Here is a 24,042-nt window from a genome sequence, read left to right on the forward strand (position 1 = left end):
TTACCTCTATATCTATCAAACACACAACACAAGTTAACTTGATGTTAAAATTTTGACCATTCTCTCTGATACTACATTATATGTTCTAATCCATTTTAACAGAAAATAGAAAGTTGAACCAATAATAAAGACAATGAATGAAAACAATTGATGTTTCATAATGCATTTAGTAATATTTTCATGCCACTTATGCTTAAATAGACTAATCTAGGTATCTAATATTCTTCTGCTTTTGATATATTTGATATTATTGGATGTATTTTATATGACTTGAATAAAAATTAAATACAAAATTTCAAGATAAAAACTTTACACACTGAAAGACAAATGAAGTACAAAATATATAAGTTCATAGGGGTAATTTTGAACAACTGATATTTGTGAACAATCTGAGTTATTGACACAGTTCATCAGAAAAGCATAATACATTTCATATTTGGTTCCTTTTGCATCAGCTTTCAAAACAAAATTGAAATTATAAAACAATTGTGGAAGTTGTTAAATCTTGTATTCTCTACTATCTATTTTTAATGAATGACACAAAACATGAGCTTGGATTCTGAGCAAGCAAATGAGCAACAAATTTGGAAGTTAATTATAATTACATTTTATTTTTCTGAATATTCAAATGTTGTAAGGAGCAAGAAAAATAATTGTTTGTTTAATTTTTACTTCAAATTTGTCATTTTCGAAAATGATTTTATAATAAAGTTATTTTTCCAGCCTATTCAGAATACCAAACTCCGTTATCTGATCTTTTTTTTTATAAGAATATATTTTTGAATAAGTAACGAAAAAAAAAAACTGTATATAACTGATGAAAATGCAAAAAATAAAAATAAAACAAAATAAAATAAAAATCAATATTTCTTAGTGGAGATATCACCATCAAGACCGCCATCTTCTGTTTGGAAGGATTTGTGTAACTATATCAAATACTGTGATCTTTAGTGAAAAAAAGTGATAAATAACCAAAATGAAATATCCAAGTAGCATTAATTGTTGTCATCAATTCTTATTTATTATACTCATTTAAACGGTTTACTAAAAGTTAAATGCGGCTAAAAATAATTCTTCTAATATTTAATTCCACTTTTTGTGTTGCAACTTTCACACGTAATTCAACGGTGTAGCAGCCATCATGTCACGGAGAGCGGAGGGTCAGCTTTTCATAGGAAGATTGAGCAAAAATACGCGACAAAGAGACTTGGAAGAAATATTCGAACCTTATGGTCGTATGCAAAGATGCGAAATTAAGTATGGTCAGTATATTTCTGATACTTTTTCTTGCCAGAGTAAGGGTAAATTCATTTAGTTTCTTATAACTTCTACCTCCTCAAGTGCGATCGCCATTTTTACTATGTAATATTTTATATTAGCTGTCAAATTAAGATATGTTACTTAAAAGTTTGTAAATTTATTCAAGGCTAAATCTAATAGCTCATAAGTAGATCGTAATATTATCACAGAGTCATAAAATAACATTTTTTTTCTCTGTTGATTTATGTTATATCCTCTACGTGTCCACTATCTTATTACAAGTCGTATTTGCGTTCGTTCGTACACATATGTACAGCAATAATTTATCAAACCGCGACCAGATCCAGTAACATATAATATTGTGGTGTACATACCTGCCAAAATATTCATCCACAAATCACACCTAAGAAAGATAATTGATATTCGTAAATTATTTACGTGTTTATTTCTTATGTGTATTTTTAATTTACATGCTTGATTTAAAATCGGTCTTTTATGAAAATCCTTTGGTTTTGGTTTATTATTTGGTTTTAAGCCAAGAATTCTTGAGTTTTTATCTTAATTGATGATACATATGTTACTTTGATGTTATTTTAAGCGGTGTTTAAGTCTCCCCGCCCTTGATTTATCTCAGCGCTGGCTGGAACGATTAACTCCTTCATGCAACATCATGTAAATAAGCTTCTATTTTAGGGTTGACAATATAAGTTTCCTTATAAGTTAATCATTATTATTTATATTCTCATTTTCCCTTTTCTCTAACACGTGTGTTGTTCTATTTAAACGGTTAAAACATTCCCCACAGATCGATTAACTTTTTATGCCGCTAATTCCATCATTTCGCAGTAGTAATTTCCTGACATCGTCGAAATGGGTGGCTGAGCTTGTCGAAGGTAGTTGCTGAAAAATTTCAGCTTTTATAATATTCTTAACGTAAATGTTTCTAATTTCCATTATGAAGCATTTAGCAATTAACAATTACCGCATGTTAATTACCGATTTAAGAAGACAAAAAATGTTTCCCCTGTACCGAATTCATTAAAAAAAGTATGTAGAAAATTAATTTTTAAGGTTATATTTTTTATTTTCGAAAAATATAAAAATATCGATTTCAAATAAGCTTTTTTGGGTGATTTTTTTTTCGTTTTATTTCGGTAAATTATTTAGCTTTAAATATTCACGCACACCCACACGTACATGTTATGAATGTACATGTATGTACAGGCACGTTTATAGTTACATGCACTAACACACATATAGACACAATGTGAAGGCACGTGGCATAGTGGCTTGGATGTTGGGCTCACAATCGCTAGGTGTGGGTTCGATTCTCGAATCGCATGACGTATTGAGTCCTTGAAGAAGGCGCTTTCATCTCGTGATAGAAATGACAATTAGCGATAGCTGGGGAGCTACTCCAGCGAAAAACTGGCATGCCGTTCAGGAATGGGGGCTGTCTTGTACTCTCATATCGCTTTTAAACGGCATGAAAACCAGGCTAAAACGTGTATACACATACGCGGCGAAATTATTTTTCGAAATTATTCAGTTTTGACATTTGGAAAATTTTTTCCGGATGTTTATTATGCATGTTTGTGAAGAATCACAACTTCAGATGTTCAAAACATCAATCTGCAAAAATTTTCTTAAGTCAAAACTGAAAATGTACAGAAGTGGGGAGAGGTACGCAGCCAATTAAAAAATTTTTTTTTTGCAAAATTGCAATTTAATATACTTAAAAATATCACATCCAAAGAATGTTTTTGATACACTAGGAATGTCATGTATCATTGTCATCATCACAATTTAACGTGTACTTTTCCATGCCTGCATTGGTCAGATGGAATTTGTTGAGGTAGATTTTCTGTGGCTGGATACTTACTAATCCTGTCGCCAACCATCACCTATTTCTAATTAAAGTATTTTCCGAGACCAGATATTTTTTCATAGAAGATTGAAAACAAAGGACACTGCTTGCATAATAGTTATAGTCATTTAAAAACTGTATTGCGATGTCATGGCAAAGAGAGAGTAACACACACACGACGGCCTTCTTTCAGTTTGCTAAATTCACTCAGTGCTGTAGTAGAAGATAGTTGTCCAAGGTGCTATGCAGTGGGACTGAACCTGAGACCATGTAGTTGGGGGAAGGAAATTAAGTTGAACTTGTATGTATTTGAATGTTTGTTCACTGATACAAAATGGAAGTGATGTAGCAACAATATACACACGTTTGGTAACTTTACCAAACTTTAAAAAAAAAGGGGCACAGGTATCTACAAGAAATTGCTTCCAATCTCACTCAAATCACATCCTACTTTGTTAAAAAACAGAAAGACATTAACTAAAGTCATCATTTTATACCCATTTTCCACACTGGCATAGGTTGAACACTTTGGCAGGATCCAATGGGTCTGTGGATATTGTCTTGATCTTTTTTTGGCATGGTTTCTATGACTTCCTAATGCCAATCACTTTACAGTGTATGGAGTGCTTTTTTGTGGTACCAGCATTAGTGAGGTTGGATTGTAACTTGCAAGACTAAAGTCTTTGTCAGAGAAGGAGAATAGGAGAAAGAGTGGTGACTTTAGGTAAGGTATTGAGAAGTTAAAGTATGATTGGAGGAGCAGGCTTATTGTTGGTAGAGTGTTAGTTGAGAAATTTAGAGCGTTAGGGAAAGGATTAATTGAAGAGAAAAAGTAGTGACATAGTTAGTGAGAATGAGTCGGTGAGTGATAAAAAGGACAGTGGAGTGGATTAAGTAGGAGCAAATTTAGGACTTACCTCCTCTTACCCCACAATATATTTGAGTGGGATGAGGGTATGATGCTAGAGAAAAGAACGAAAGATGTTGGTGCTGAGGGTTACCTTAGGTAACATGTTCATGTAAGCAAATTGGAAAGAATGTGGGGCCAGAAGAATCAAGAAGGATGGGTAAAGTTTGCCAGAGTAAGCTGGAGTGAGTGATGGATAGAAATAGTCATAGGTAGATAGGGATGAAAGTGGTCATTGGTGAGCTAGTGGGTGACAGTAAGAAGAATGAAGGATGGAGGACAGTAAGAAGTGGCCCAGGAAGTAAGGAGTGATGAGTGGCAGAACAGAAAGGGTGATAATATATGTAGTAATGGGGCATCTCATCCATCTTGACATTGTGAGTTCAAATTCTGCCGAGGTTAACTTTGCCTTTCATCCTTTTGGGGTCGATAAAATAAGTATCAGTTGAAAACTGGGGAAGTGTCAATGTAATCGGCTTATCTCCTCTCCCAAAATTGCTGACCTTGTACCAAAATTTGAAATCAATATTTGTAGTAATGGGCTCTGTTATTATTAATTACAACAACAGAATTATACAGAAGAGGGACAGTGGGATGTAAACTTCACAAGAACATAGCGACCCAGATATGTGCATATGCATTAAGCTTCCAGCCTCCATCTCTAACTTCTCCCACTCATTTTAGCATCAGTTTCACCATGCTTGTTGCATAAGTCACTAGGTTTCCTCAAGCAATGTGCGTCTTCAATTATCTTTGGTCTTTTATTATCTCTGATAGGCTCACTATCCTAAGATAGATCAATCTTCACGTTGTCTTGTATTTTTCTGAGTATCTTTCTTCCAGGTCCCAGCCACTGCAAATTATCACCTCTTTATATTGCTGTGCTCATCTGTATGTATCATATGTTCATACCAATGCAATCTTTTCTTGCACACTACATCTGATTTCCCTTGTACACATTTGTAATTTGTCATTCATTCATACTGGCATTGCACTTCCAGCAGAAGATGCTTCTTTTCTTTCTAGTTTTCGCAGGTTCTTGGCATTCAGTGCTCATGTCTCACTACCATGTAGCATTGTGTTTTGTACCCAAGCATTATACAGTCTGCTTTTTACTCTGAGAGAGAAATCTTTTGTTATCAGCAATAGTAGTAGCTCTCTGAACTTTCTTTAACCTGTTCTTACTCTAGCTACTATAATTTCAGAACATCCTTAATCACTGTCAGTTAGATCACTTAGGTAACAGCAGCTATCTACTATTTTCAGGAATTCCCTCGTACATTTAAGAGTATCTAATAGCCAATCACTATTAGTGCTTGTTGCTCATGAGTATCTACCACATACAAAGTCTACTTTCTCTGTCAACCTGCCTATACTTCCACTGTACTTCTTGTGTGTCCATAGTTTGCCCTGGGTTCATCATATGGAATTTATGTCTACTCATTTTCTACGTATTGAGCAAGGCCATTTCCCTGCTGGAAGTAGAGTCCTGTCTGTTTTCTTACTTAGTAATACAGTTTTTGGTAAGTTAACTTTGAGACTCTTTGATTTCAGGTTTTTCTTCCACAACTGGCATTTCTCTAATCTTATTACAGATTCAGTTATAAGGATGAGGTCATTAGGAAGATGGCATCAGTAATACTTCTTCCTGGCACAAGGTGAACTGCATCTCATCTAGGCTAACTCTTTCCGTAACTTTCATGATCTGGTTCAGCAATTTGGTACCTCTGTAATTATCTCTTTCTACGGTATTGCCTTTATCCTTGTAACAGCTGAATATGATGCTACTGTGCCAGTCATTAGGTAAGACACCTTCCTGCACAATCTGATTAACTGTATAGGGCACTACTCTGCCAGATATTTTGAGTATTTCAGCAGTAATTCCTGATGGACCAACTTCATACTCTTCCATTTTTTTCTCACTGCTGTCTATTAGAATTGTTGGTTCCTCTCTTGGCTCTATGCTGGGAAGACATTGTTTTTCTCATGCATTCTTTAGCACTACTCTGCCAGATATTTTGAGTATTTCAGCAATAGTTCCTGATGGACCAACTTCATATCCTTCCATTTTTTTTCTCACACTGCTGTCTCTTGGGTCTATGCTGGGAAGACATTGTTTCTCTCATGCATTCTTCACATTTAGTAGCCTTTTTTTAAATAGCATTTGGTACCCACTTCTCACCCACAATGTTTTGATTTTCTCTGGTACACTGCCATGCAATCCAAAATGCTTCACACCTATGATCCTCATTCTGTTAAACATTGGCAAACCTCTTATATTCTGTTTTTCGCATTGTTATGTATACCTGTTGCCTAGTTTCTCTTCTAGCTACCTGCTATAGTTCCCTGCTGCTTTTCTTCATGCCTTTCTAAGTCTGTCTCTTTGCTATTGTAGCGTTGTTTGTCCCATTGTTCTACTACCATGTTACCTTCAGTCTTTTAGGAACCTTGTACCAGCTACAAGCTTAGTCTGTAACCCTCAACAGGTCATACTGTAGGAAATGCTAGTTGTCTTCTATGCTCAAGTCTTTTATTTCTTTCTTCCTATTATCAAATATTTCAATTAGTACTTTTTTAAAATTCCTAACTGTTCAATGGAACTTTAAGTTTCCATACTTTTTGCCAAACTGATTTGTGTCTCTGAATTTGTTTAGCTCTAAATTTGAAGTCACTAACCACTGACCTGTGTCAAGAAAGACTTAACATTTACATTTATTTGTCTATCTTATTTTCTAGAGAGTATGAAGTCTCTCTAGCTTGTGTGTTCACCAGATTGATAGGTCATCAGGTAGCTAGATGGTTTTCTAAAGTTTTGCAAATTATGAAATCATTAGTGTTTCAGCACTCCAGCAACCTTGTTCTCTCTTCATTCCTTGAACTAACCTCCATGCTTCCAATCATGATATTCATCATCAAGGTAGTCTGCAAGAGGGTTTCATGGGATTGGTCCTTCTGTCCATTTTCCAATTCAGATTGTAGAGCATATGCAGAGATAAATGTTGCTGTGACATTAATTAAAGCTACTCTAAGTTTAATGATTCCACTCCATACTCTATCTCAATCACTTTAGCAGTTTCTCTGTTAGTAGTATGCTTACTCCACTAACATACTGCCTACCCAGAAAAATTTATACCTTTACCCATATGGTGTCTACATGTCTCAGCTCCAGCATTTAACAATCACTCCAGACCTACCTTCCATTATACCTACATTGATTTTGGCAGCTCTGGAAGTTTTATACTTGATAGGAAAAGTGAGTGGGTTGTTGAAAGGGTTATGTAAATGTTTGCTTGCATGTGTTCAAATATCCAAGTGTAAACGCTCAATGTAGTATTTGAAATATTGTCTCCCCCACCCACCCCCAAAAAATGAGATGATCATGATTAAAAAATTTTTGATCATGTATCCACTTGATCTTGTCTGATCAAGGGCTAAATATTTATACATTTAGTATAAACAATAAATATTAACTCTTAGATTATCTGTCTGTCAAATATATCCACCCACTTGTCTATTTATCCACCCAGTGGATGTCTATCAAGTCTTATCAGTCAATCACTCATTTCATTCAATCATTCAGTGAAACTCCAGCATAACTGGATTGTCGCATTTTTTATTTGTTTTTGTATTTACACAAGTACTTCTGTGTTTTGGTAACAGTCATTGTAGTGAATTTTTATATAATGTAAGTTATATGTAGATACCTATTTACATAGCAGCTATAACAAGGTAAATATTTAACAAAAATTTACATTTACCTAGTAACAATGATTACAACTAAAGAGCTTTGTTGTGTAGCTAGAGGGAGATAATACCTAACAAAATCTGCTTCTCTTATTGCTGTTGAGGTAAAGCCTGCCTTTTTCTAGCAGTCTCTACTTCATGTTATATTATGCAGCATTTTCTTTCAGTATCCATCTATCATCATCATCATCGTTTAACGTCTGCTTTCCATGCTAGCATGGGTTGGACGATTTGACTGAGGACTGGTGAAACCAGATGGCTACACCAGGCTCCAATCTGATTTGGCAGAGTTTCTACAGCTGGATGCCCTTCCTAACGCCAACCACTCAGAGAGTCTAGTGGGTACTTTTACATGTCACCCGCACAAAGGCCAGTCAGGTGGTACTGGCAACGGCCACGCTCAAAATAGTGTATTTTATGTGCCACCCGCACAAGAGCCAGTCCAGGGGCACTGGCAACGATCTCGCTCGAAAATCCTTACACATGTCACGGGCACAGATTCCATCCCGATTTCGCTTTCTCTTGCCTCAATAAGTCTTCGCAAGCTGAGTTTCGTGTCCAATGAAGGAGACGATGTTGGCATGGGTGCCAGTCGTCGAATTTAGTTCAATTTCAATTTCACTTGCCTCAAAAAGTTTTTGCAAGCGGAGTTTAGTGTCCAATGAAGATAAGGTACTCTATGTCTTGCTAATCTTGTGACATTACATCTCCCCTGGATATTAAATGAGGACTTGGGTTGTTGAGTCTGATCTTGAGAGGCTGTTCACAGCACCAACATGTTTCTACACATTTGTTGCCCCATTGGGATCATTTGAGATTATTTCCACCTCATAAATGATTGTTTCTGTACTGCATTGACTATTTAGCAGGCATGTGGCATTATCTCTACATGAGAAGCTAGCCTCAGCACTGTTTGCATCTATTTACTAAAATTTTCTTTATGCTAGTTGTGCATCTAAAAGACCTCAAAATATGCCTATTAAAAATTTTCGTGTACCTCTGTGTCTGTCGAAAATGTTTTTTTACTAGATTAAGGAAAATCCTACCAAGACAAGTTTTAACATTAAGAGAAAATGGAGGTGAAAACCATGTGACCTTATAGTAGTGTTTTCTTTTGGTGGGGTTATGGTTGGATATATAATCTATCCTTCTTTGAAATCACTAGCAGCCTTGTTATAATATAGGGCTGTGGCATTAAAGGTTTCCTTATTTGAAGATAAGTTAGAAATTCATGTGCTCACATGGCTGGATGGCAAGAATCTGTGTTAATATACGTCAGCTTCTCATTTGGTTACTGGAAAAGTTTATAGGCACTTGTGTTTGAGTCTAGGCAATCAAGTATTTTCAAGTTGGTCTCTGTTGTGACTTGACCCCAAGGGAATTAAGGGCATAAGTTAATCCCTTCCTGAGCTTATAGAATGTGTGACCATTTATCCCCTCTCAATTTTTTATATAGTGCACTCAACTTTGCTAGGAGTTGTACTAAAATTTGTGACAATGGTATTGACATCATCATGCACATCAGGAAAACTATTTGACAAGGGTTTGATCTGGGTAAAGTGGACTCACCCAGACAGCTTCTTCTGTGTAGTGATAGGAGTGTTTGACAATGCTGATGTATGTGACCATAAGGCCTTTTTATTCTTGATATAGTTAGTAAGAAATTCCTCTCAACTAGCTTTGATCCACACCAGGCCTTATCATTTTCAAAATGAGCAAATGGTCACACACTCAACATTGTCTTTTGTGTTTTCTGTTTTGGCTGTATTCTTTCAACCATGTTTTTTGTTTTGAATTTGTACAACTCTGAGATCCAAGAACTGGATGTGTTTTAAGGTCTCCAATAGCAAATAGCCCAAGCCATACTTTTCCATTCAGTCATGTCCAATGATTGTTAATTTTATCTCTCTATTGCTGGAAGGGTTCTAGTATAAAACAAACCATTTGGTAACATTCACTGGCTGTCATGAGATTATAATATTATGTATAATAATAATTTCAAAGTTTTGCCACAAAAGCAGCTTGGGAGAAGGGGATTGATTACATCGACCCCAGTGCATGACTGGTACTTATTTAATTGATCCCGAAAGGATGCAAGGCACAGTCAACATCGGTGGAATTTGAACTCAGAACATAGTAACGGGCGAAATACCGCTAAGCATTTCAACCAGCGTGCTAACGATTCTGCCAACTTGCTGCCTTTATATAATAATAATAATGATAATAATAACAAGAGCACTCAGAGAGTGTAAACCTGCCAAGGCAGCACCACCATCCTCTCAACGATTAGCTGGAGATGATTTTTAAAATAAGAATATCTGGAATAAACTCGACTGCTCTCACAAACAAGAATACTAAAAATGAACCCAACCGCTCTCAAAAAAACAAAAATAATCCAGAATCCTTGTCCAGTACCTGATCGATCCCAATGGTAGTCATGGAATGTGAAGGTGAGTGTGTGGGCTGTGTTTGTAATTCTCTGTGTGTGTGTGTGTTGTCTGCAGTGGGAACAGGGACAATTTTCTCTATGAAGGCCTTTTTTAGTCTATTCACTGATATAGTGTCTTTACGACCTTAAAGGTCTATAGTAAAAAATTTATCTGTGCATGAAAGAAAATGGAAAGGACCTGCATACGGTGCTGTTAAGGGAGTTTTAACAACATCATTGCACACAAAAACTTGAAACCAAGAAGTAAAGCTTCCTTCAAGGCAGAGCTAGAAATGCAATTGTCAAGTAGGTAAGAGGTTTTGAACAGGAGCGATGTAATCAAAATTGGTAAAACTAAAAATTGTTGAGGATAAATTTATTATTGTCACTGAATATGTTAGTGTTATTTAATTTCTGAACGGTTTTGCTGCCGTTTGTTTATGTAGTTTGATTTCTTTATCCATCAGTTTCTACTAAGATAGAGACGCGAGTAAAATTAATAATAGAGAAGCAAAAATAAAACTTTGGAAACAGCATCACTGCCATAACTTACATGGAAAGTCAATGTAAGATCGTAATACTTCATGTAAAGTAAATATAACAAATAATCCAGAATCCTTGTCAGGTACCAGATCAATCCTCAAATCTAATCAGTTCATGCCAGTCACAAGGCCAAACATCCCTGAAAGTTTCATTCAAGTCCATCCAGTGGTTCTGTCCATGGACAAACAAACAAACATGACTGAAAACAATACCTCTGCCTTCGCTAAGGCAGAGGTAATAATAATGATTTCTTTTTAATAATAATAATATGTGTATTATATGCATATTCACACACACACTTTATGATGTGCTGTAGTGCATGGCAAGCTACTGTATGGATTATGGTTCAATATTTAAACTATATTAAACTCCTGTATTCCTATATTATACACTTAGGTGTATAAAACAAGTATATATTTGAATATAGGCTATAACATGAGAAAAAGTGAAGATTTCCAAATATAATTACCAGGTTGAATATATTGCCCTTATACACCCTAGAATCAATGTGTAAGTAAAGATACAAATATAAATAATTTATAAAGCATAAGAATAGTTGGAGTGATTAGAGCTAAAAATCCAAAAATTAAAGCAATACAAGCATGGCTGTATGGTTGAGAAGCTTGCTTACCAACCATGTGATCCTGGATTCAGTCCCACTGGGGGTTACCTTTGGTAAGTATCTGCTACTATAGCCCTGGGCTGACCAAAGCCTTGTGAGTAGATTTTGAAGATGGAAACTGAAAGAAACCTATCACACACACACACGCATGTGTCTTTGTATTTTTATTTGTCCCACACTGCTGCTTGATAACCAGTGTTGGTTTGTTTATGTCCCTGTTACATAGCAGAAAAAACTGATAGAATAAGTTCCAAACTTGAAAAAAAAAACAAAAAAATTTAAGTACTGGAGTTGATTTGCTTTACCAAACCCTTCAATGCAGTGCTCCAGCATGGCTGCTGTCGAATGACAAATGATTTAAAGATAAAAGATGAATTTTAAAAATGCAGAAATCAAGAACAGAACAAAGTTAAAAATAAAAATGCAAGTACAAGATAAGGAAAATGATGTTCCTCTAAAAAAAGGTTTCAATCAAATGATAACGAATAAAATATTAAAAAAAAAATGAAATAAAAGACGAAATAAAATAAAACCAAAGGCTTGTTGGTGCTTGGGTGTAGAGATATATTGTAGATAGGATACAGCGATAACATTATACAGATACAATTAGTGAGAAAACCAGGAACAGTCAATCTGCTACTGAATTATAGTAATTAGGGCAGACAAATGACCCCAAATGTGTCACTATAAAGTTTAAAGCATCCAGTGAACTTTTGATATAAACTTAGTGTCACACAGACATGTACACTCCAAACAGATACTACTGCCAACACAAAAATATACACACAGAGAATACATTTATCCAATCTCAAACACAGGCCAAACTTTATACACACATGAAGCATTGCATAACGAATATAGCTATTAACAGATGACTGAGTTAAAGAACACCAGTGACACATACTTGTTGACAAAAACACATAGATATATTTCATTTGTATTTGTATATATATCCATAATGATGCTAACAGACTGTACACTTAGTTCATACACATAGTCAAGTCTGACTACAATATTGGTAAAGCATTACATATGCAAAATTTTATTGGCTAGTCAATTACACAGATCCTCAGTGCTCAACTGGTACTATCAACCCCGAAAGCATGGAAGGCAAATTCGACATTGGTGAAATTTGAACTCAAAGCATAAAACCAGAAGGAATGCCTCTAAGTATTTTGTCTGGTGTGCTAAGAATTTTGCCAGCTCGTTGCCTTAATAATAGGGAAAAATAATGCTATTCAAGTGAGTAGAATACCACAAATTAATCAATACCACATCAGCTATTTAAATCATCATAACAGTGATGCTAAACTTTGTTTCACACACACAAGATAGCTTAGTTTGTCTTTTGGCCCCAAACAACAACACTGAAATATGGTTACATGTGGTTCTGGATTCAGCAATAGCTGTTGTTATCTGTGGTGCAGGACCACAAGATTTAATTAGCATTTTAATTGCTGTCTTAACAGTTTTAGTCAGTTTACTATTTAAACATGCAACATCCATGCTAAAAATACTTTTCTTCTTTTTGTTTGTTATACTCTTTTTTTTTGTTTCTTGTTCCTGAAATATTTTAGATTACAAATGATATGAGGGTTGGCTAAAAAGTTCATAGCTTGATCAAAATACTCTCATGGAATGTGACTAAATGAGGTTTACTTTTCAATGTAGTCTCTCTTGCAGTCCACATACTTCTATCAGTTTTGCTTGGATTCCATTGGTGAAGAAGCTTTCATCCTGTTGGTTCCAAGCCAAGTGTTTTTTCACGTTGGGGAACAAATGATAGTCAGATGAGGCCACATCAGGAGGGTGACCAACCAGTTCAAAGTCAGTCTCACACAACTGCTATTGAAACGAAGGGCTTGTGTGCTAGAGCATTGTTCTGATGAAACAAGACACCTTTTGTCAGTTTTCCTGGGCAGTTGGTTTTGATTTCCTTTTGTAACTGTCTCAGCAAGTTGGTATAGTACTCCCCATTGTAGCCCTTCTACACTATCAATGTTTACTGAAGGTAATCAGTAAATACAATGCCGCTTGCATCCCAAAAAATTGAGGCCCATCAACCTTCCCTGCAGATGAAACAATATTGGCCTTCTTTGGAACAGGTGAGGAGGGAATGTTTCCATTGCATGGATTGTCTCTTTGTCTCTGGTTCAAAGATAATCAACAATTATCCTGTGTGTTAAGAAACATTCAAGGAAACCAGCTGGATCTGCCTGAAACAATGTCAGGTCTTCCTGTGATGTGATCAGCCTGGTGTGCTTTTGATCAGGTGTCGGAAGACATGGCACTCACTGAGCAGAAACCTTTGTCATGCCAAATTCATTGTGCTGAATATTCTCAGCTTTCTTATGGGATATGCGTATAGTATTGATTATTTGATTTATAGTCAATCGTCTTGTAGATATGTAAGTATGTGTATTCTGTGTTGTGCTGTTGAATTTCAGCTGAAAGATGTTATGGCAAGGTCTTAGTTTGTCAGTGTATTATTTTTAGACCATTTCTACAATTGCATTATGATGCATGTCATTTTGATGATCTTTTAACATGTATTTCCTCATTTTGAGATAATTTGAGAATTGTGACTTTCTCTTTCCTCACTCACCTTTGAAGTTTATTTGGTGTGATAGCATTTTGTTTTGAAAGGTTGATTGATTTATGTCAGCTGATGTCAGTTTATTTGCTTTTAGAAAAGCTTGGTCATCTCTTTTGTCAAATAGTTTAGTTTTCTGATATTCTGATATATAAGTCTTATAGGATCTTTACCCTTTGAATGGCAGATTGAGAAATTAATTTTTTGTAACTAAACACTTTCAAACTTCGGACACTGGTAGAATGTGTCATATAAAACATCTTTTACTAGAAAAGTTTGTATTTTCAAAGTTATTTTGTGTTAAAGTTGTATTTTGGTAATTAATGATGTGTATTCAGCTGAATAAAATTACTGCTGTTGTTTGTCAACAACAACTTCCGGCGGTGTATATTTTGTTTGTCACTGTTATTTATGATATATTTCATCTCTGTTACGTTTGTATGAATAAATGAGTGTATCTGAAGCATGTTTACTTCATGGCACCACCACAATCGTTCATGCATTTCTACTTAGTTTTTTAGTTATTTTTTCCTGTTTTTCAGCTACTATTTTCGTAAAGACTTTTTTGCCCCCTCTCCTCCTCCAATTTCTTCATTTTTCACTTTTTTCCATAACTCTAATCCTAAAATCCCAATCCTAACCCTAAAACCCCAACCCTAACCGTAACCCTAAAACCTTCACCCTAACCTTAACTCTAAAACCATAACCCTAAAACCCTAACCCTAAAACCCTAACCCTAAAACAACACTAACCCCCCATAGCTAAAACCAGTACAAACACACAAACGATGTCATAAATAACAGTGACAAACGAAATATATACTGCTGATAAACAACAGCAGTAATTTTATTCAGCTGAATACACGTCATTGATTGGTTGAAATTACCAAAATACTACTACTTAAACACGAAATAACTTTGAAAATATAAACTCCAGCATCAGCATAGCCAGCATCAGCATGGCTGCAGCTCTGAGCTGAAACTATAGAAAAAAAAAAACACTAAGAGTAAAAGATGTTTTATATGACACATTCTACCAGTGTCCGAAGTTTGAAAATTAATTTCTCGATCTGCTGTTCAAAGGGAAAAGATCTGTCATAGATAATAGCCATCAGCAGGTGATGATGATTCTGTCAGCCCAAATATTGTACCTGTTTTATGTTTTTACTTGCCAGATCTGACTCCTCACACCTACTCTACAATGTCATTGTAAAAATAAAACAGTCACATCATTGAAATCTCAAAGTATGATTACTTCAAAACAATGTGAATAAATAAGTATTACATTTAGCAGTAACCTGAATAGTAAATGGTTAATGGTAGTCTCTGATGACTAAAAGTTCTTTTGGATACTAAGATTTCAAAATTATTTCAGATTGGGAAGAATAACTTGTATTCTTTTTTTTCTATGAGATTTTAAAAGCTTGTGTAAGTAAAATTGCAAGATTTTGTAATTTTTAAAAGATTTGTGGTTCAATTAAGTCGAGCTCATTAATTAAATATATTGCTGTGGTGAAGCGAAGCGTCTTAGCTGCTGGGAAGAGGAACCTGTCGTAGAGAGACAGGCAAGATATATCCATATTTTGAGCCACTCTTTCGTTCAGTGATGTTTATTGTTACATTTGTGTAATATTTACTTTTCAGTGGCTTCTATGAATTGAAATTAAAGCAACTTTATTTTAGTGTTTATTCACATTGAATTTGTTTTGTTTCAGGTGGAGTAAAAGCTTTAATGATTTTATGATTTTAATATAAAATATATTCATGGATAGTGTAATAATGTAATTTAATTTTTTGTGATTCAATATTTTTATTACTAACAATTTTTTCTTAAAATATAACTAAAATAAAAATATTAAAGCAAAAATTATCAAATATTTAAAACTTCTAAATTTATTTTTCAGGTGCTGAAATGGGTAAGTAATTCTCTTAAAATTTAATGATTTCTTTTCTTCTATTTCTCAAAAAAGGATTATATGAACTTGTATGAAAATATATAAAATTATTTGATCTCAACTTTACTAAGCATTTAAATCATGGTAAAATGTGTCAAAGTTACATCTTGTTTTACATCAGTATTTGGAATTACTTCAACACTATTGGAATATAGGTTTCCAGTGTGAGCAGTTTGGTAGTTACAAGCATAGAATTGCAGGTTTTTATAACTTAGGTTCATTATTTTTCAATAGCTTTGTTCTTCTATTCATAGTTGGAACATTTTTTTTTTTTGTTGGAGCAAATGATTTAAAGTTGCATGCCTGTCTTATTGTTAACAATTCAATTATAGAGTAAGAAAGTATCTCATGAATGGTCTCAGGCAAGCTTGGCTCTGTAGTCCAGAAGTTCTCTTCATGGCAGTGTGGTTCCATGTTCAGTCCCACTGTCTTGAGTAAGTGTTTTCTACCATAACCTCAGGTCAACCAATGCTTTGTGAGTGAAATTTGGTCAACAGAAACTGTGGAAATTAGTAAGCCTGTCCTAATTTGTGGTAAAAGACTTAATCCAACACCAAGTTTAACACCACCACTTGGCTTTTGGGTACCTTTACAGGAGTCCACTCTTGCAAGCGTTCAGGTAAGCCTTCTGGTGTGAGTATAACTTCTTCCCTTCCTGCCACCAGTTACAAAAGCTCTTAAAATCATGGGTACAGACTAAGTCATGAAAAAAGACCAAAAGTTGAGTCGAGCACTGATTTTGATGTGGTGCATACTGTTATTCTTGACTGTATCTTACCTGTTCATCGCAATAAGAAAATTTCCTTTAAAGATCTTTTGGTGCAAAATTGTATTATACTATTGATCTAGATGTAATTTATTATGCTCACCTTTCTACCTTAGTAGAATTACTCATAAATACACATGAGTGTGTAAAGTCATATATATATTTACACACATACAAACACACACATGTACACAAGGTCTGGTGAAATTGTGAAAATGCTAGAGTAGAGATGAATGGATATGTGATGTGTACAAGAAGTAAGGTGGAACTGATCCTTTACCAAACTCCTCACAAGCACAAAACAGCAATATAAATTCTTGTGGATAATAGCGACAGCAGGGGTAGAGTAGGCATACTGTTAGCTGAGAAAAGGATAAAAAAATGTATTTCAGGTAGCCAGGGTATGCAATAGGATAATTAAGAGACAAATTAAAGGCAACTCAAAAGTGATGGTTATCTCTGCATATGCCTCACAGGAAAGATGCACAGAAGAACAGATGGGCTGCTTCTATGAAACCCTTTTGTAGACTAATTCAATGCTGGTTGACAGTTACTTCATTGTGACTGACAACTTCGGTAGTCATGTTGGCCAATATGATAATGATTTCCATGACATACATGGAGGTTATGGCTATGGTGCAAGAAATGAGGAGGGTGTACAGCTCCTGAAGTTCTGTGATGCGACTGATCTAACAATTTGCAACACACACCACTAGGAAACTGGCTAACCACCCCATCACCTATCAATCTGGCGTACACACAAATCAGATAAATTACATTCTCACCAAGAAAATGGACAGAGGAGTTACTGTAAATATAAAGCCTTTCTTGGCAAAGAAAGCACCATACAACATAGATTAGTGGCTAGTGACTTCAGAATCAGAGCTAGGTTGACACAGAAACAAAATGTGACATAGGGAAGGAAGATATGGAAACTAAAAGGTCTTGTAAATGGGAACAGATTTTGGCAATAGAAAAGAAGACCTTGTAGCATAGATGGAAACCAGGAACTTCTGCAAAATAGCATGCCTAGGGCTACAAATCAGACATGTGACTGGGGCAAAGTCTCAGCGGATCTGAAAGTAATATGGTGGTGAAATAATGCAGTTGATAGGGCAGTAAAGGCTATGTGACAGACTTGGAAAGCCTGAAAGGAAGGTGTCAGCATTATCAAATCACTAGAAGGGTTGCTAGGTGATAGGTATACTTGGCTATGGGTGAGGCAAAGAGGAAGTTCGCACATGTCAGGATTACAAGACAGTTTATGATAGAGATTTAAGATGTCATTGAGAGGAAGTTTATTTAGAAGGATAAAGGCATACTTGCCATGGATGTAGAAGAAAAAAATGAGTGACATGGAAGTGCTATTATGGGAGGCCACTGAATGTGGAGAATGTATAGGGATAAAGTAGGGCTACCACTTGCTGACTCTGCAGAACAACCAGCAATTCAAGTTCACAGCAGTGAGGTAAATAAAACCATCAAGGATGTATTAGAAGGATAGTCGCAGGTCCATCCGGGATGGTTGTGGAGATGCTCAAAATATCTGGTGAGGTAGAGTGACATGATTATCACCCAGTTAGTTAATCAAGTTATACAAGAAAGAGTCATACCTAATGACTGGCATAGCAGTATCATTGTAAACTGCTGCAAAGGCAAAGGAGATGCCTTAGAGAGAAGCAGCTATCGAAGAATCTAATGACTGGATCAGGTTATGAAGGGTATGGAGGGAGTTGCAATACAATTTTGCTTCATGTCCAGATGATGCAGGAGAAACACCAAGCTAAGAATAAACCATTACTCCTGACTTGGAGAAGGCCTTTGACAGGATACCATGTATGGTAATTTGGTGGTCACTAAGGAAACTAAGCATTGACAAATGGCTTGTAAGAGTTGAACAAGCCATAAACCAAGATGCAGTAAGTAAAGTGAGTCAACAAGGATTTCAGTGAATTTAGCAAAAATGGACATTAAATGATGATGATAGTTGGAGTCCATCAAGGCTCAGTCCTCAATCTCATCATCATTATCATCGTTTAACATCTGCTTTCCATGCTGGCATAAGTTGGATGGTTTGGCTGAGGGCTGGCAAGCCAGAAGGCTGCACTAGGCTCCAATCTGATCTGGCAGAGTTTCTACAGCTGAATGCTCTTTCTAATGCCAACCACTCTGAGAGTGTAGTGGGTGCTTTTTACTGCCACCAGCACAAAGGCCAGTCAGACGGTACTGGTACTGGCCACGCTTGAATGGTGCTTTTTATGTGTCACCAGCACTGGAGCCAGTCAGGCGGCACTGGCAATGACCACGCTTGAATGGTGCTTTTTACATGCCAATCAGGCGGTACTGTCATTGGCCACGACAACGACTTTCCTTGCCTCAATCGGTCTTCGCAAGTGCAGTTTATTGCTCAATGATTGAAGAATACTCTTAAATGGGCTGGTTATGCTACACTGGCATAGGTCACGGTTATGGTCTCACTTGGCTTGCCGGGTCTTCTCAAGCATAGCATACCTCCAAAGGTCTCGGTCACTTGTCATCACCTTGGTGAGGCCCAATGTTCGAAGGTCATGCCTCAACACCTCATCCCAAGTCTTCCTTGGTCTACCTTTTCCACAGGTTCCCTCTACTGCTAGGGTTTCACACTTTTTCAACAGCTGTCCTCATCCGTATGCAACACATGACCATACCAGCACAGTCATCTCTCTTGCACACTACATCTGATCCTTCTTATGTCCAACTTTTCTCTCAGGGCGCTTACACTCTGTTGTGTATACACACTGACATTACACATCCAGCAGAGCATACTAGCTTCATTCCTTGCAAGCTTACGCATGTCCTTAGCAGTCATGGCCCATGTTTCACTGCCATATAGCATGGCATGTTCACACACATGCATCATACAGTCTACCTTTTACTCTGAGCGAGAGGCCCTTTGTCACCAGCAGAAGTAGGAGCTCTCAGAACTTTGCCCAGGCTATTCTTATTCTAGCAGCTACACTCTCAGAGCAACCACCCCCGCTCCTGACTTGGTCACCTAGGTAATGGAAGCTATCAACTACTTGTAGTTTTTCCCCCTGGAATATGACGGAAGTTGTTTTCTGCACATTTTCAGTGTTTACTGCTCCTGAGCATTAACCCTCCTTTGATATTGCTGCACCTCTTATGTTGTCCATAGCTTACACTGGGTGCATTTTGTGGAGTTTCTATCTACACCTTTTCTACAGATCAAGCAGGACCATCGACCTGAAGGGATTTGTGGTTTGTCTACCTTCCTACTTACTAAGACTTTGGTTTTTGCTAGATTGACTCTAAAGCCCTTCAATTCTAGACCTTGCTTCCACATCTGAAACTTCTCTAGTTCTGATAGTGACTCAGCTATTAGAGCAAAGTCATCAGCATAGAGAAGCTCCCAGAGGCATGCTGTCTTCAATTTCTCTGGAGGACTATGATGAATAAGAAGGGGCTGAAGACTGATCTTTGGTGGACCCCTACCCGGAATTCTTCACTGTACTCATTGCCAACCCTTACCTTACTGACAGTGTCCCTGTACATAGCTTGTACAGCTCTCACTAACCACTCATCTATCCCTAGTTTCTGCATTGACCATCAGATAAGGGATTGGGGGACCCTGTCATAGGCTTTTTCCATGTCAACGAAAGCCAGGCACAGAGGTTTCTCCTGCAGCTGTCTTACCAGAAATATAGCATTAGTGGTGTTTTTCCCTGGCACAAACCCAAACTGCATCTCGTCTAGACTGACTCTCTCCCTAATTAATTGGGCTGTGACCCTCTCTGTGACTTTCATTACCTGATCTAACAAATTGATACCTCTGTAATTATTTGTATCTAATGCATCACCTTTACCTTTGTAGCAGTTGATTATGGTGCTGCTACACCAGTCATTGGGTATGACTCCTCCATGTATCACCTTATTGACTATACGGGTGACTAGACTATAATCAACACCGCCAGATATTTTAAGCATTTCTGCGGTGATTTCTGATGGGCCGGGGGCTTTTCCTGTCTTCATACCCTTAATTGCTTTATCTACCAAGGTACTGTCAATTCGGATAGCTGGTCCCTCTGTTGGGTCAACATTCAGCAGACTCTCTCCCATTCATTCTCTTCATTTAGCAACCTTTCATTGTGGCATCTCCAAGTCTCCTTGCAGCCTCATTAAATGCAAGTGAGCCATCATCCATGTGGACACATTTCTTTTCTGTGATATCACGATTCTCTCTCACACATTGTCTTGCAACACAAAACACTTCAAGTCTTTGGTCCTCATGACGCAGAACATTGGCAAATTTTTTCTTATCTGCTTTCCCTCTGACGAAGTAAACCTGTCTCCTAGCTTCCCTTCTGGCAATCTGATGCAATTCCCTGCTTCTGCCGTTCTTCCAGTCCTTCCATGCCTATTTCTTTTCCCTAATGGCCCTATCAACTACATTGTTCCACCACCATGTTACCTTGGGTCAAGAGGGGACTTTGCACCATCTACACATCTGGTCAGTAGCCTGCAACAGGTTGTCCCATAGAAACCTCCAGTTGTCTTCCACATCATGTTATATCCCCCTCTATTTTGTCAAAAGCTTCGAGTAATACATCTCTAAATCTCTGTCCATTCGCAGGATCCTTAAGCTTCCAGACCCTTCTTCCCCATGCTGGCCGTCTTCTGGTCATCCATTTAGCCCTGATCCTGAAGTCGCTAACTACTAATCTATGTTGTGGGGTGCATTCTTCACCTGGGAAGGTTTTGGCATTTATAAGTAGCCATCTTTCCCTTTTCCTGTTGAGGATGTAATCAATTTGACAAGTGTGTCCACCAGATTGGTAGGTGAATAGGTAGCTGGCAGGTTTTCTGAAGTTAGTATTAGAAACCATAAGATCATTTGCATCTCTTATTCATTATAGTCCTTCAGGCTATAAACAGGATTTTAAAACTAGTTGTCTATGGGAAGTCCTACATGCTGATGGTATAGTTGTCATAGCTGAATCTATTGAGGAAATTCCAGATATGGAAGCTAAACTTAGAATTTAAAAGTCTAGATAGTTGGACATGGGCCTGGAGAACTTGAGAAAACTAGAAATAAATGAAGCAAGCATGCTGCTTTAAATATAAAATCTAAGTGTGCATGAAAGACATTAGTACAATGTGCTGAGAGAGAAATTGGGTATAAGAGGAATCTGATGTAGTATGCAAGAGAGAAGATTGTGTTGGTACAGACATTTGATGTGTACAGATGAGGATAACTGTATCTAGAAGTAGCTTTTGTAATTGATAGTTGCAAACAGTTTGCCCTTTTCATCTCTATGTGGTTGAGCAGAAATAGATTGAAAATGAATTTTGCTTGTCTCTCTGTGAAGTTGTGAGAGATTTCATTTCTGTCATAGGATTATTTCACTTTTTCTTTTTAATTTTGTTGTATTTCAGGATGGTAATTTTTTTTTTTTCCAAATAAACACATGCGCTACATATTTGTTTTTCACTTGTTTATTACTGTTCTTATTTTAACTCATGTCCATTGTCCAGAAATCTTTCATCACACATTTGTGACCTCTTCAGCGACAGTTTCCATCCTCATGTGTGCTCCTACTCTGCTTAGAAGTGACTAAGTGGAGCAGGAACGCACATGAAGACAGAAAGTGTCACTGAAGAGGTCACAGATGTGTGACGAAAGATTTCTGGACAATGGACACGAGTTAAAATAAGAACAGTAATAAACGAGTGAAGAACATATATATAGTGCGCGTGTTTATTTGGGAAAAAAAAAATGACCATCCTGAGATACAGCAATATCTATTTTAACACATGGTTTCACATCAGGAATCTTGCAACATAAACGTTTTTAATTTTGCTTTTTTTTTAAAATTTTATACATTGTCTTTTACATGTTTGATTTTTAACTATTGTAAAAATTCTGTATATTGTCACAGCTCTAAGTTTATTGTGGAACTAACTGAACTGAAATACTGCTTAAAAAATAACACATGGCTTTATTTATGCTATGACAGTGATAATTTCCAGACTACATCACACCCCAAGCCATGCTAACTGACATCACTGTCTTTTATTCTCATATGAAAATTAAAATCATAACAGTTCCACTGCTCATTTCACAAATCTTTCACACCATCACACTCTATTTTTTGGGTTTGCCTGATACATATTTCTGGGAATATGTCTGACCTTTATATCCTTCCATCTCTTTGTTAATGATCAGTTTTTCTCCTGCTTGGTAATATAGCTTAAATGTCCTTTGTTCAATGTTAAGGAGGGGTCTTATTGTATAAAGGACTTATGTTTTTCCTCATTTACTGATATATTTCTAGTGTTATGTACATTTGAATACTGAGGTCATGAAACATTGATGTTTCCAAAGGGGTTCATTTGTGCTTCAGTAACTGGTAATTCTGTGCAGGTTCCTAATGTTCTTTATTATATTTGCTGCATTTTGCCTATAAAATTTTGTCTAGGCATATATGAGATTTGAGTTATCATTTTCATGTTTTCTATACTGACCTCTATGTCCTGGATGAAGCATTAAGCTGCATCTGGTGGTGAGACTTCTGTTCAGGAGTGTATGGTCACCACTATACTCAAAACTGCCCTGGCTTGAGTGGCAGTGCCTGTCAAGGGCCCCAACTGTAAATTAAATAGCAGATGAATGGTCTTGTTAAGATATACAGGACTCAGAAGAGTACTGGTCCCTAGATGTGTTATACAGGCTCACTAGTGAGTGGACATGCCCTTATATGAACCAGTCTCTCTGCTGAAATGTTAAATAGGCCCTGTGCCCCATAGCTAATCTCGAGAGCGGGGGACTAGTAGAGTAAACTGTTAATAAGCCAGCAGAGGGTAGTAGGAAACCACTGCTGTATCTAACCTGAGAAAAATCACGAATCTCCAGACTTTGGTATGGAAATCCATAATTGCTGGCATTTGCAGGCATGATACATATAAAGAGAAGAGTAACAATTTGTATCCAATTACTGATTTAACATGTTGCAGAATCACCAAATATGTTTCCATTGCAATAGTAAATAGTGTTTGCCAGAAATGTGCTACATTTTCAGATATGAATATTTGTGAAGCCAAAACAAGGAAAGTGAGGTTACAATATTTAGACCATGTTATTTGGTTGAGCCCTGGAATAAAGCTAACTTTGCCTGTACTGCAACTGAAGAGAATAATAAATTTTGTGACCACCTGGAAAATAGATATTCAGTCAATCAGCTGAAGAAGTCAGTTGCACTTAAAATATTATCATTATAGCAAAATTATGTTTTGGGTAATGAAGAAATTTGGAATCAGGTGTATATATATATTCCAAAAGTGTCACTCTTCTGTCAAATTTA

At 36.6% G+C, this 24,042-nt stretch overlaps 1 protein-coding gene across 2 annotated transcripts in view; it reads left to right on the plus strand.

The window, feature by feature from the left end:
• Positions 1–1,112: 1,112 nt before the first annotated feature.
• The window catches only part of LOC106882865 (uncharacterized), a 44,588-nt gene continuing 21,658 nt past the window's right edge, over positions 1,113–24,042 (plus strand). Inside the window, exons 1-2 of one of the 2 annotated variants that reach the window (XM_014933668.3) lie at positions 1,113–1,262; positions 15,868–15,879. In XM_014933668.3, coding sequence (XP_014789154.1) covers positions 1,142–1,262; positions 15,868–15,879 — 133 coding nt within the window. In that variant the 5' untranslated portion in view covers positions 1,113–1,141. Of the gene's footprint in view, positions 1,267–15,867; positions 15,880–24,042 lie in introns of both variants that reach the window. The other variant, XM_089353849.1, reaches the window with a different exon arrangement.

Source organism: Octopus bimaculoides, chromosome 6 (assembly GCF_046866305.1).
Source record: "Octopus bimaculoides isolate indiv1 chromosome 6, ASM4686630v1, whole genome shotgun sequence".
Taxonomy (NCBI): domain Eukaryota; kingdom Metazoa; phylum Mollusca; class Cephalopoda; order Octopoda; family Octopodidae; genus Octopus; species Octopus bimaculoides.